The sequence below is a fragment of the Aquarana catesbeiana genome, linkage group LG01 (genome assembly GCF_042186555.1).
Source record: "Aquarana catesbeiana isolate 2022-GZ linkage group LG01, ASM4218655v1, whole genome shotgun sequence".
NCBI lineage: Eukaryota > Metazoa > Chordata > Amphibia > Anura > Ranidae > Aquarana > Aquarana catesbeiana.
The window spans coordinates 420,074,835-420,087,205 of record NC_133324.1 but is presented as its reverse complement, the minus strand read 5'-3'; the positions used below and the strand labels follow the sequence as shown (position 1 = coordinate 420,087,205).

Below are 12,371 nucleotides of genomic sequence, written 5' to 3'. Positions count from 1 at the left end.
ATTATCAGTTATAGGGGGCTGTGTAACTCTCACACCAAGGGGTAACTGAAGGTAAAGAAATTTACATATCGTCATAATATCCGGCTAATTATAATATTTTTGAAGCAGTGTGTACAATATAATGATAGTAAAAAAATATATCATATACAAAGGGAGATGCACAAATGTCAGCCTCTGACAGAGTAGACTTGAAAGGCTTTTGAATTTCAAAGTAGTCTTGGCATGCTAACACATTTTTGCAGACCAGTACAAACTTGAGAGAATTTGCACATCATACTATGACCAGTTACAACTAATTTATGTTGGTGTTTTCCATTTTAAACTTTTGCAAACGTTATGTCTACAACTGCATGTTTTCTATGATGCTGTTTTTGTTTAACCTGCATGCCCCAGACCAGACACTGACCAGATAATCTGCCTTCAGCAGCAACTTTTTGCACTTTCCCTTAAAATGAATTATTTTATCATGTTTGATCACTAACAGTTTCATTTAAAAAATTATTATTAGGTATATATTCAGGTATCAAGCACAAAAAGTAAACTTTTGGCAATAACTAAGTTTCATGAATTAATTCCCACTTTTGTGGTGGACAACAACTTACATAGCAGTCATATGTATATCTGTGATCTTCCAAGATACTACAGGTCACTAAACTGATTGAAGACAGAAAAGTACATACTTGTTAGAAGGGCCTGCATGCCATGCCTGTTTCTTCCTGATCCCAGAATAGCAGCATTATTATTTGAACAAACAATGATTACATAGTTACATAGTTAGTCTGGCTGAAAAAAGACACAAGTCCATCTAGTTCAACCAATGATTTGTTTTCCTGGTTTATGGTTCTGGCTGACCTTCTATACCTCATTATTGGCCATTACTGTGATGGGCAAGCCTCACTAACCAATAGTAAGAGTCCTTTCACACTGACAGCGCGGGGGCGTCGGCGGTAAAGCGCCGCTAGTTTTAGCGAAGCTTTACCATCATTTTACAGGCACTTTTCAGCCACTAGCAGGGCGCTTTTAACCCCTGCTAGCAGCTGAATTGAATTCAATGGGCAGCGCCGCTTTGCAGGCCCTTCGGTGGTGCTGCCCATTGATTTCAAGGCAGGGGCGCTTTAGGAGCGGTGTATACACCGCTCCTAAAGCTCCTTAAAGAAGCTGCTTGCAGGACTTTTTTTTACATTCTGCCAGCGCAGCACCCCAGTGTAAAAGCACTCGGGCTTTCACATTGGGATTGCAGATGAGCAATTTTTCATGCGCTTTACAGGCGTTATTTTTAGCGCTAAAGCACCTGAAAAACGCCTCCAGTGTAAAAGGGGTCTAAGAGATGGGAGAAAGCAGACCAGAAACCATGAAGGCTGGTCTCTGTTTGCAGAGGAAAGCCGAGTGCTAAAATTCTGCCAGTTCAGCAGGAAGTGACCAACTTTTGGTATATGTATACTCCTCTCTGTTCAACGGAAGCCATTCTAACAACCAGCTTCTGTTGAACGGTCATACTGTAAAACCAGCAATCAATCAGCGCTTGCAGCCAATGGCTGCAGCCCTCATCTGTGTATTCTGGCAGGGGCTGCCCCTTCTGTGACAGTACAATAGCATGGCGGGGGAGATCCCTGCATCCACATCACTAGGGTGGATGCAGGGATTTGTCAATTTTATTTTTTGTTCAACTTGCTGGTTGAACAACAAAAAAAAAAGCTGTGTGTGTATACAGTGAAGGAAAAAGTGTTTGCCCACTGACAAAGAGATGATCAATCTATCATTTTAATAGTAGGTTTATTTTAACAGTGAGAGACAGAATAACAACAAAAAAATCCAGAAAAACGCATTTCAAAAAAGTTTTAAATTGATTTGCATTTTAATTAGTGAAATAACTATTTGACACCTTTGCAAAACATGACTTAGTAGTTGGTGGCAAAACCCTTGTTGGCAATCACAGAGGTCAGACATTTGTGATTAAGTCATTAAGGTTTCGAGGCTGACGTTTGGTAACTCGAACCTTCAGCTCCCTCCACATATTTTCCATGGGATTAAGGTCTGGAGACTGGCTAGGCCACTCCGGGACCTTGATGTGCTTCTTCTTGAGCCTCTCCTTTGCTGCCTTGGCCATGTTTTTTGGGTTATTGTCATTCTGGAATACCCATCCACTATACCCATACCCATTTTTAATGCCCTGGCTGACGGAAGGAGGTTCTCTCCCAAGATTTGACGGTACATGGCCCCATTCATCGTCCCTTTGATGCGGTGAAGTCCTGTCCCCTTAGCAGAAAAACACCACCAAACAATAATGTTTCCACCTCCATGTTTGATGGTGGGGATGGTGTTCTTGGGGTCATGGGCAGCATTCCTCCTTCTACAAACACGGCAAGTTGAGTTTATTTTATTTATTTATTATTTTATTTCAGGTACTTATATAGCGCCGTCAATTTACGCAGCGCTTTACATATACATTATACATTCACATCAGTCCCTACACCCTCAAGGAGCTTACAATCTAAGGTCCCTAACTCACATTCATACATACTAGGGCTAATTTGATGCCAAAGAGTTTGATGGTCTCATCTGACCACAACATTTTCACCAAGTTCACCTCTAAATCATTCAGATGTTCATTAGCAAACTTCAGATGGGCCTGTACATGTGCTTTCTTGAGCAGGGGGACCTTGCGGGCACTGCAGGATTTCATTTCTTCAAGACGTAGTGTTTTACCAATTGTTTTCTTAGTGACTATGGTCCCAGCTGCCTTGAGATCATTGACAAGATTCTCCCGTGTAGTTCTGGGCTGATTTCTCACCGTTCTCATGATCATTGAAACCCCACAAGGTGAAATCTTGCATGGAGCCCCAGACTGAGGGAGATTGACAAATATTTTGTGTTTCTTCCCTTTGCGAATAATCGCCCCAACTGTTGTCACCCTCTCACCAAGCTGCATGTAGCCCATTCCAGCTTTGTGTAGTTCTACAATCTTGTCCCTTACATCCTTGGACAGCTCTTTGGTCTTGGCCATGGTGGAGAGATTGGAATCTGATTTATTGATTGCTTCTGTGGACAGGTGTGTTTTATACAGGTAACAAGCTGAGATTAGGAGCACTCACTTTAAGAGAGTGCTCCTAATCTCGGCTCATTACCTGTATAGAAGATGCCTGGGAGCCAGAAATCTTGCTGATTGATAGGGGATCACTTACTTAACTAATTAAAATGCAAATCAATTTATAACTTTTTTGAAATGCGTTTTTCTGGATTTTTTTGTTGTTATTCTGTCTCTAGCTGTTAAAACAAACCTACCATTAAAATTATAGACTGATTATTTCTTTGTCCGTGGGCAAATGTACACAATCAGTAGGGGGTCAAATACTTTTTTCCCTCACTGTATCCTGCTTAAAGTTCTGCAATGCACTTAGGCCACTAGACAGAAGAAGAGATCTGGCGTGCAGACAATTGAAGTACCTATCAGCTTAATTTGAACTTTTGTGCCTTTAAAGAACCTGTGCAGTTTAGTGCTCTCATGAATTTTACACACGAAACAGCTTAATGTTCACCTAAAATGGTATGTTTCAGTTATCAGCATTCCCAGGTGGGCTGATTCACCCTTTGCCAGAGGTGAAATTCTGCCCTTCAAAATTCTCTACCCATCCTCACCTTATCATAACAGCTTCACTATGTTGTAAAATAGAAAATGTAAGGTACAGACAGCAGTCCCTCAAAACTTAAAAAATTGTAATTCATTCAAGACTACTCAAACCTTAAGTGTGGATTGATCCATGGATTGTATTTATGTCCGCATTCAGCTGTACACCTCACCCAAAAGTATTTAGAAAACAGGCAAACAGCTAGTTACTCATCTGTGTCAGACATGAAAATCTGAAAGCTGAGAAGATAAAAAAAAAATACAGAATTCAACTGACTGCTATGTAAAACAACTGTTTGCTTTGTTACAGTTTTAAAAAATTAGCTCCATTACCTGTCGTGTGAAAACGTGCACTGATATTATTCAAAGTACCTGTGTGTGCCACTGTAGAGTTGCACATTAAACTGAATCATGAAATGCTAATCCATACGCTATTTAGGGAGTTACTACAGTGAACAGAGTAAGATTACTCAAAGTTTTGTGCCATTGCATGTATTCATTTAAATACTAAAAATCTGCAGTACTGCTGGATCCATATCTGACTGCTAGGTTTCAATTGACAGCTGAGGATTTGTGACTGGACCATGAATCAAAACGGCAGGCATTTATACCCCAGTGCCAGTGAGGATACATTGGGAATAACTTGGCAAAGGTAAAATTTTAATTATTTCCAATCCTACACTTCATCTATAAATTACATTGAGACATAGCGCTGTTGTAGCTTTTCCCACCCCTCCTTCTCTCTCTCTCCTGGAAACGTTTATTTACATATCACAATTAACCAAAACATTTGTGCATAGAACTGTTGAAACACATTTGCTCCAATGTAGTCAGGCTTTCCTGAGATGAGTGAACAGATTGGACTAACTGGTATGCTGACTGGTTATATGCTCAGGCAAAATTCCTTTGTGACCAGCAGTTAACGAGTTAATCCATGTCTGGATCTCCGCATGGTTGCTGTCAAATAAAAACATCTATACATCAACATTACTTTAAGGAAGCACAGGCTTCAGATGTTCTAGAGAACTGGAGCTATATGACTCTATACATACACTGTTTATTACCAACACAACATAAACAACATAATCATAAATAAACACACTGCAAATGTAAAACCATACATACATATCCATGCATATATTCACATAAAGCTTACTTTTGTTACATGCAGTGGTAAACTAAATCATGAACTAACCAACTAATCAACATACTAACTGATTGCTGATGTAATGGTTTTAATTTGTTTAGTCATATTAAAAGGTAAGAGAAAAGCATGTTTTACATAAATAACTAGTAATCTAAGCAAGTTTGCTAACAAAAAATAATGCTAATTGTTTGTCACAAGCATGTTGGAAGTGCAATTTTTTCTTTGATAGTAAAATGAATAGCAAAAGCTAAAAAATAAAGGACCATTTTAGTAGAATATTGTAGTTTTGTTGGCAGATGCTGCAGCTACTTGATTGTTGGTGTGGGTGGTGGTGTTTTTATATATGCATGTTTTTGTTTGATATGAAATACAGATTGTTCTACTTTTGTTTAGAACTTACTACAAAAATTTATAGTAATAATATGTTTTATGGTTCAGATAAAAAATCCCTTATTACACCAAAAGTATTGTTGACTAAAGAGAAAATTGTCCAAATTGCTTTTCTTTCTGTGTATTCTTTTCATGGAATAATACTTATCAAATATTAAGGTGCTCCTAGATAAGCAGAGATGTTGGTCAGGTTTGGTCTGTTTGACTTAAGGCCAGTACACACAATCAGAATATCGTACGAAAAATACAGCTTTCGAAGTGATCGTCGAAAATTTTTCTTGTATGATACAAGATCGTATGATTTTCCTTTAATCAGTACAGTTTTCGTATGAAAATACAATACAAATACATTACTCACTTCCGAATTTTTATTCTGTTGTATGAGAATTTATGTACTTTAGTAACCCATTCATTTTCGATATAGAGAAAAAACAAAAATACTATCATTCATCTGATAATCTCATTGTGTGTACTAGGCTTGAATCTGCCAATAACTAAGTTGTGTATGAGATCAAGCTTTCTTTCCTGGTTAGATAAAACAAGTTCCTGCCTAGGAAAAATAAGTTAAAGTAATATTAAAGTTTTGTTTTTTTTGCTTTAAATATAATAAACATGTTATACTTACCTGCTCTGTGCAGTGGTTTTGCATAGAGCAGCCCAAATCCTCCTCTTCTCGAGTCCCCTGCCGGCACTCCTGGCCCCTCCCCCCTGCCGAGTGCCCCCACAGCAAGCAGCTTGCTATGGGGGGGCACCTGAGCTGAGCCGCTGCTCTGTGTGTCCATTCAGACATGGAGCTATGGCTTGACCCTGCCCCCTCCTCATTGGCTCACTGACTTTGATTGACAGCAGCGGGAACCAATTGCGCCCGCTGTGTGTCTTAGCGAATTAGGAGGGAGAGTCTCGTGCAACATTGATCAAGATGAGGCTCAGGTAAGTATTAGGGAGGCTGGGGTGGAGCTGCTGCACACTGAAGGTTTTTTTTATCTTAATGCATAGAATGCATTAAGATATAAATACATTTTGCCTTCGCAACCACTTTAAGATGTTGCATAGGCGGGATAGAAAATACAATCATATGATGACTGCATCTAGTCATTCATGCAACTGCTTTCATTGCCCCACCTCAAAGTCCAAAAGTTCAGTTTTGGGAGCCAAACATTCAGTTCTATCTAAATTGGTTATAGGTGTGTTTTCGAAGAATGTAGGCAAGGTCAAGCAGCTCAAGTCTGTGCAATACTGGACAGCTTGCTTTTCCAGAGTATAGATAGCATTATATTTAGGATGCTTTGGGGCAGCCTTTCTTTAGAAGACAACCAGACTGAGGTAAGATTATGCTTCCCAAGAAGATCCAGCACTATTTTATGTTTTTTTTTGGTTTAGGTGTACAATCTGAAACAATTGCTGATTAATGGCCTTATTCCACCCCCATCAAATCATTCCCCACTTCTATTACCTTTTGTACCACCAACCCCTCCCTTTAGAATGTAAGCTCTATGAGCAGGGCCCTCCTGTCGCCTCTGTATTGAACTGTACTGTAATTGAGTTGTCCCCCCCTCTACATTGTAAAGCGCTGCGTAAACTGTTGGCGCTATATAAATCGTGTATAATAATAATAATAATTTCATACTGAATACAGTTGAGACCATTTTTTAATGCAATTTTGTTAGTGAAAGCTTATCATCGTGTTTACTACCGATCAGTGTATTAGAAAAAAAATATCTGTATGGTAGAAACTACACAACCTTAATCACTGAGGAATTTAAAATGACCCACAATATAACAAAGAGCAATGGGCTGCAGAAACTAGACATTAGTCAGTATTCATTTTTTATTGGTCTTAGGTATTAACTATTATAATTTGATTTCTGTGGTTTATTACTAAAGAATTGTATGTGAATGGTTCCCAAACTAATAAAGAGAAGGGATCTGATGAAGATAAAGGAAGTAAATTTCCTACACACAAATCACCAGTGAACTGTGCAGGCAACAGAACTGGTAGAATGGGCAGAATTCTTGAATGCCTTGATTTGGGAGCTATTATGATTTAGGATTTCCTATTAACAATTGTTGTCTTAAAATACAACAATGTCATACATTATTACAACATATTAGTTAAATGTCAACTGATTTATGTGTGTTGATTCTCCTGCATGGAAGAGGCTTGGTAGTGACCTTTGCAAGTCACAACTTTTTTATTAATTTTCACACCTAAATGACTGCTAAGCACAATACTGTAGTATTCGCTGCTTACTTTTTATTTTATTTATTGAATATGTAAACATTACCAAAAACCCATTCTTTGACATCAGATGTAGAGGTTTAAGTAGTATAAAAAGGATAAACAGTAAAGCCTTATTTGCATGGGTGGGCGGTGGGTGTTAAAAATGGTTTTAATGGCCCCCCCGACCGCTGAGCCTCAATTGTGGAACAGCAAAATTTGTACCACTGGTCGCATTCAGCTGAAAGTACCACTGCAAAATGTGAAATATTAAAGTAAATAGGGCTGCACCACAAACACAGCCGGCTTTCAATTGCTAACACAAGCACCGAGGAGGCAGCATATTGCCTTTGATGCCTCTGAAAAGTGATCCACTGAGACTCATTTTTCAAAGAGGCAGAAATTAGGCTGCTCAAGCAAACAAGCCCTAAACAAAAGAAGAAATGGAAAAGATTCTGTTAAGACTTGATTTACTAAAGTGAATTTAAGTGCGATGAAGAAGACATAGGTGTGATTTACTAATGTAAATATTGAAGAAAAAATGGGCCTGATTTACTGAAGTGGAAAGTAGGTGTTATACACTGTTCCACATTGCTAACATTTTTAATATCCAGGGAAATAAAATACAGCTTCCTTTTAACTTTGCAGTAAATTAGGCCCCTTGTTTGAAAAATGATATTTATTAGTGTCAGTTGTATACAGTCTAAAACAGTGGGTAATTCTTAATATTGTATTTTAAATAGAAATGTCACCTTAGATATTATGATTTTTGTAGTTTGCCAGTCCACTGTAGTGTGTGATTTGTGATTCATTTTAGATCGGATAGGTAAACAACATGGCAGCTCCCTCATGGTATTAAATGGAGACATACACAATAGTAAGGGACATCAAGCAAAAATACAGCATATTAGTTATGTGTACAGCAGTGAGTTTTATTAAAATGAGGAGGAGCAGAATATATTTATAATATTGTCAGCAGAGTTTTAGATTTTTTTTTATGCAGTTTATATACATGGTGTATTTTACTAATAAAATGCTGTATATTCAGGCTAGACAATACACGTCTCCCAAATATCTCTGCATCCTTTCCAAAGAGGAAAATTCTATATTGCCCATTGCCATTCTACAGGAAATGGATCAGCAAACTATTAGGATGCCAATAGATAATCTAATTTGGAGCTTAATCTCTAAATTAGCCAGACCTCTTTCTTGAAGCATACCTAACAAAAATAAAAAAAGAGAGGAGAAAATAAGTTTCTGTTCAGATCGATTGAAGTAGCTGAAGCGTGAAGAAAACTGTTTGTTTTTTCCCCCTTTTTTTTGTATAGCTGTGATCACGTCTCAGGCCGTCTGGTAACCAGGAGAAACCAGACATGATGTAATTCCAGATTGAACTTGAACTTCAGGGACTTAAAATGTGGGGCAGTGGGAACAATGGGCCATAGGAATCAATAATGTCCATTTAACAGACGACCATGTTGGGAACTTAGTGTTAACATTTATGGAAGAGAAACAGCAGGATCTGCTGTGTGACCAGAATGAGATGGTCTAGATACAAGATGTTGAAAGTAAAGAAAACAACTTTTTTTCCCCTTTTTGCTCTAGCAAATGTTTTCTTCTGTCTCTCTTTCTCTGTGAGCGGCCTGTGCAGATTCCTGCAGGATTAAAAATGAAAAAAAAAAAGTAAAGTTCTCGCTGTGGTAAGCCAGTTGCCTGCTCTAAGCACTCTTTGTTCACTTAGGTAGAACAAAGTTAATCTTACATTTCCTGTCAAATGATTTTTAGAAGGACTGTAAGAAAGGAAGATCAGCTAACTTGCCGAAGAATGTTTACACAAGCAAACTTTGCCTTTTATATGTAGAAATGACACTGCACATACAAACTAAATCTTTACAGAAAATACAGGTCTTAAACCAGTTGACAGTGTTTCAGTTTTCATCATTGGTGTAAAGCCATATTATAGAGGTATGTAGAACTAGATTGACATCACCCATTAGATAGCTTGCAGTCAGCTGCAAATTCAGATAATAAAGTATGGTATGTGTACACATCAAGTAAAAGCGTCCCTAAGTGTGAACCATGTCCTATGTAGTAGGAATTTATTTTAAAACCATTACTATTTACACAGAATTACTGATATTTCTTCCACAATCGGTATTACACATTATTATTCATGTAAAATATTCAAATCACCATACACAATTTACTAGCTTGGAATAAAGCCATTTGTCTGAGCAGCATATATAGTAGATATTTTTGATTGGCAGTTAAGACTCCAGTCATTGTTTTTTTGTGATTCAGTAAACTGTGGCATGTTTCCTAAACAAACAGAAGTCATCACAGCGGCACACAAATACCACTAGTAGCAGAAGTAGTTCAGTAGTTAATTTCCTTTAGACAGGCCATACACCATGGGTTGCAGGAAAGAAATTTGCATGATTCCTCCATCAACACGAATTGTGCTGACAGGGAAATCCCTCCAGCCGTCCTCACTGGGAGAAGACAGTGATAATCGCTAGCAGCTATAGCAGCCGCTAACGATAGTCGTAAGAGAATACAGCAGGCTGGTTGCACCCAAGTTGATCAAGCAATCAACTTGGTACATTCAGCCTGCCTATTAATGGTTCGAATCTCAGCTGGTTCCTGCTGAACCAGCTGAGATTCGAACTGTGTATGGCAGGCCTAACAAGATAAAACCAGAAATTCACTGCCTAAGTCCTCAAGGTCTAACATGGGATCACCCTTAACCTCCCTGGCGGTATGATTATGTCAGATTTTTGAATCTCAAAGCGGTACATTGTTTTGCATAGAAATTTAGCGGCTTATATTGTAGGCCTGTAATTCTTAGTAATAACACACTTAAATCTGTCCAAACAAGAATCTAGCCATCCTGGGTATGATAAAGTTTGAAACACGAAATCAAAAGTTATAATATAATAAATAACTATAAATAATTATAAAAATAATATAATAATAATAAAATGAATTTCCCCACGAATCACTAGTGCTCAATTCTGCAAGTGTTCTAATTTACTATCGCTGTTATCTAGCTGGTTTAAAACCGCTTTTGATGTAAAGCGACACTTTTTGGTTGCCATGGACAATCTCAAGTTTCCAGGCAGAAAGAACAGTATATATGATATGAAAGTGCATGCAGGGCCCTGGACAAAGCACTAGGGACAAAAGGGAGGTGAAATGATTTGATACAGTAATGTAATCTGTAAGATTACAGTGTACTGTATGTGTTATGTTTAGTGTACTTTTTGAATTTGCCGCCGGGCTCCATCCCCATGCATCGTGATGCTCGCAGGGAACAAAGCCCAGAACACAGAGCATTGGGCAGATGATCCAGTGGAGGACACAGATCCTGCAATGCAATCCCAAGTGTGGCTTGGGTTTACCGCTGATGGTACTGAAATTTATGCCCGAGCTACACTCGGGAATACCGCCAGGAGGGTTAAACAGGTCCTAATCTTGTGTAAGGGTTAAACGCGTCAGTTTGAGGACTGTGCTTGTTTCATCTAGTACAATAAATGGACTACTGAACGCTGAAAAGAGTGTGCAGCTGCAGCTCCATTTGTTGGGTTGTCATTTGGGAGCAAAGATGAGCTTGGGAACAGAGATGCCGCCCATGGGGAGTCAGAAGGGGCTTGGAGAGGTGTCACTTTCTTTCTTTGTATTTATAGCATATTTCATATTGGTCTCCTCTGTGGATTTAGTATGGTGAATGTATTAGAGGCCTGTCTATGACAATCTGTTGGCCCTTTCCTGGGGCTGTTTAAATCTGATATGTTCAGCACAGACTGTCCAAGATAATTGTTCCCTTGTACCCTGATAAATAAGTCCCCATGAAAAGACCATTGCTTCTAATTTCCTTGCACATAATTTTGGTTCAAGGGGAATAATTAGGTGGATAGAGGCATAATTTGGGGAGATCTGGACAATGCTACATTGCCATGAAAATTCACCTGGAAACGCTGAAAAGTATGTAATATCTATAATTTCAATTTGCCCTCTCCTTCTGGTAGTAAGGGCAGATCTCAGATAACCTGTGATTAGCAAAAATACATTGTTTGCATGATCTTGGGAAGAAAACATTTCAGGGAGGTAGACTATATTTTTATCTAGTTTTGACAATTGTAACCATTATATATGTTTTTAAATGTGGAAAAGTTATGTTGAATGTATTCATAAGGTATTTACTTACTTTCTATAAAATATGAACTTATGAATTACTTGGAAAATATACAAATTTAAATATTCTTCATGTTTTTTTTTATAACTTTTCACCCACAGTAATCTATCTCAGGGATAGAACACAAAGCATAGATATGGATATGAGTGTGCTATTGGCCATATTTATTAAATGGTCTGATGAGAGATCTGCTGTTTCAGGAAAGCTGCATTAACTCATAGCAACTAGTTAGATTTAAACATTGATATCTACTTGCAAAGTGCTTTCCAGTGTGGATTCAGGACCTGTGTCAACGTTCTTTTGGCATGTTTCGATGGCATAATTTTGACTTTAGTTTGAAAGGCTTCTGAGATCATTCAGAATTCTTTGATAGGTGCATGACCTACAGTTTACCTCCATCTGACCTGCATCTGACCTTTTTCAAAAGGGTTTTATATTCCCATAGGCTAGTATGGAGATAAAAGATCCAGTTGAAGCAACCAAAAGCCCATCAACACAGGCCCTTAAACTGCTTGGTTGCTCTAAACAGTAGTTCTTTCATGGAAAAATCTCTGTCAGTGTTGGTGTTGTAGAAAAGAAGGTTATTGTAGAAAATGTATGACATAGCAGATTTATTTTTTCTTCTGAATATGATAACCTGATCATTACCCTTATGGCTCAAAACTACATAAGAATCAGCAATGTAAGTAGCAGGGACTTTTTAAAGGCAAAGAAACATGTTTGTTTGATAGGAGGCTCCAGGGCTGCTGTTAGAAATCATGGGGCCCCATTAAGCCAACTAGACCAGGCCCCCTCC

The 12,371-nt window shown here is 38.3% G+C and overlaps 1 protein-coding gene across 11 annotated transcripts in view; it reads left to right on the top strand.

Moving 5' to 3' along the window:
• Positions 1-12,371, top strand: part of NFIB (nuclear factor I B) — a 595,118-nt gene that overhangs the window by 563,863 nt on the left and 18,884 nt on the right. For 9 of the 11 annotated variants that reach the window (XM_073635597.1, XM_073635538.1, XM_073635590.1 and 6 more), the window contains one exon: positions 4,189-4,277. The exons of the other annotated variants lie outside the window; for them this stretch is intronic. In XM_073635597.1, coding sequence (XP_073491698.1) covers positions 4,189-4,277 — 89 coding nt within the window. The remainder of the gene's footprint in view (positions 1-4,188; positions 4,278-12,371) is intronic. 11 annotated transcript variants of the gene reach the window in all.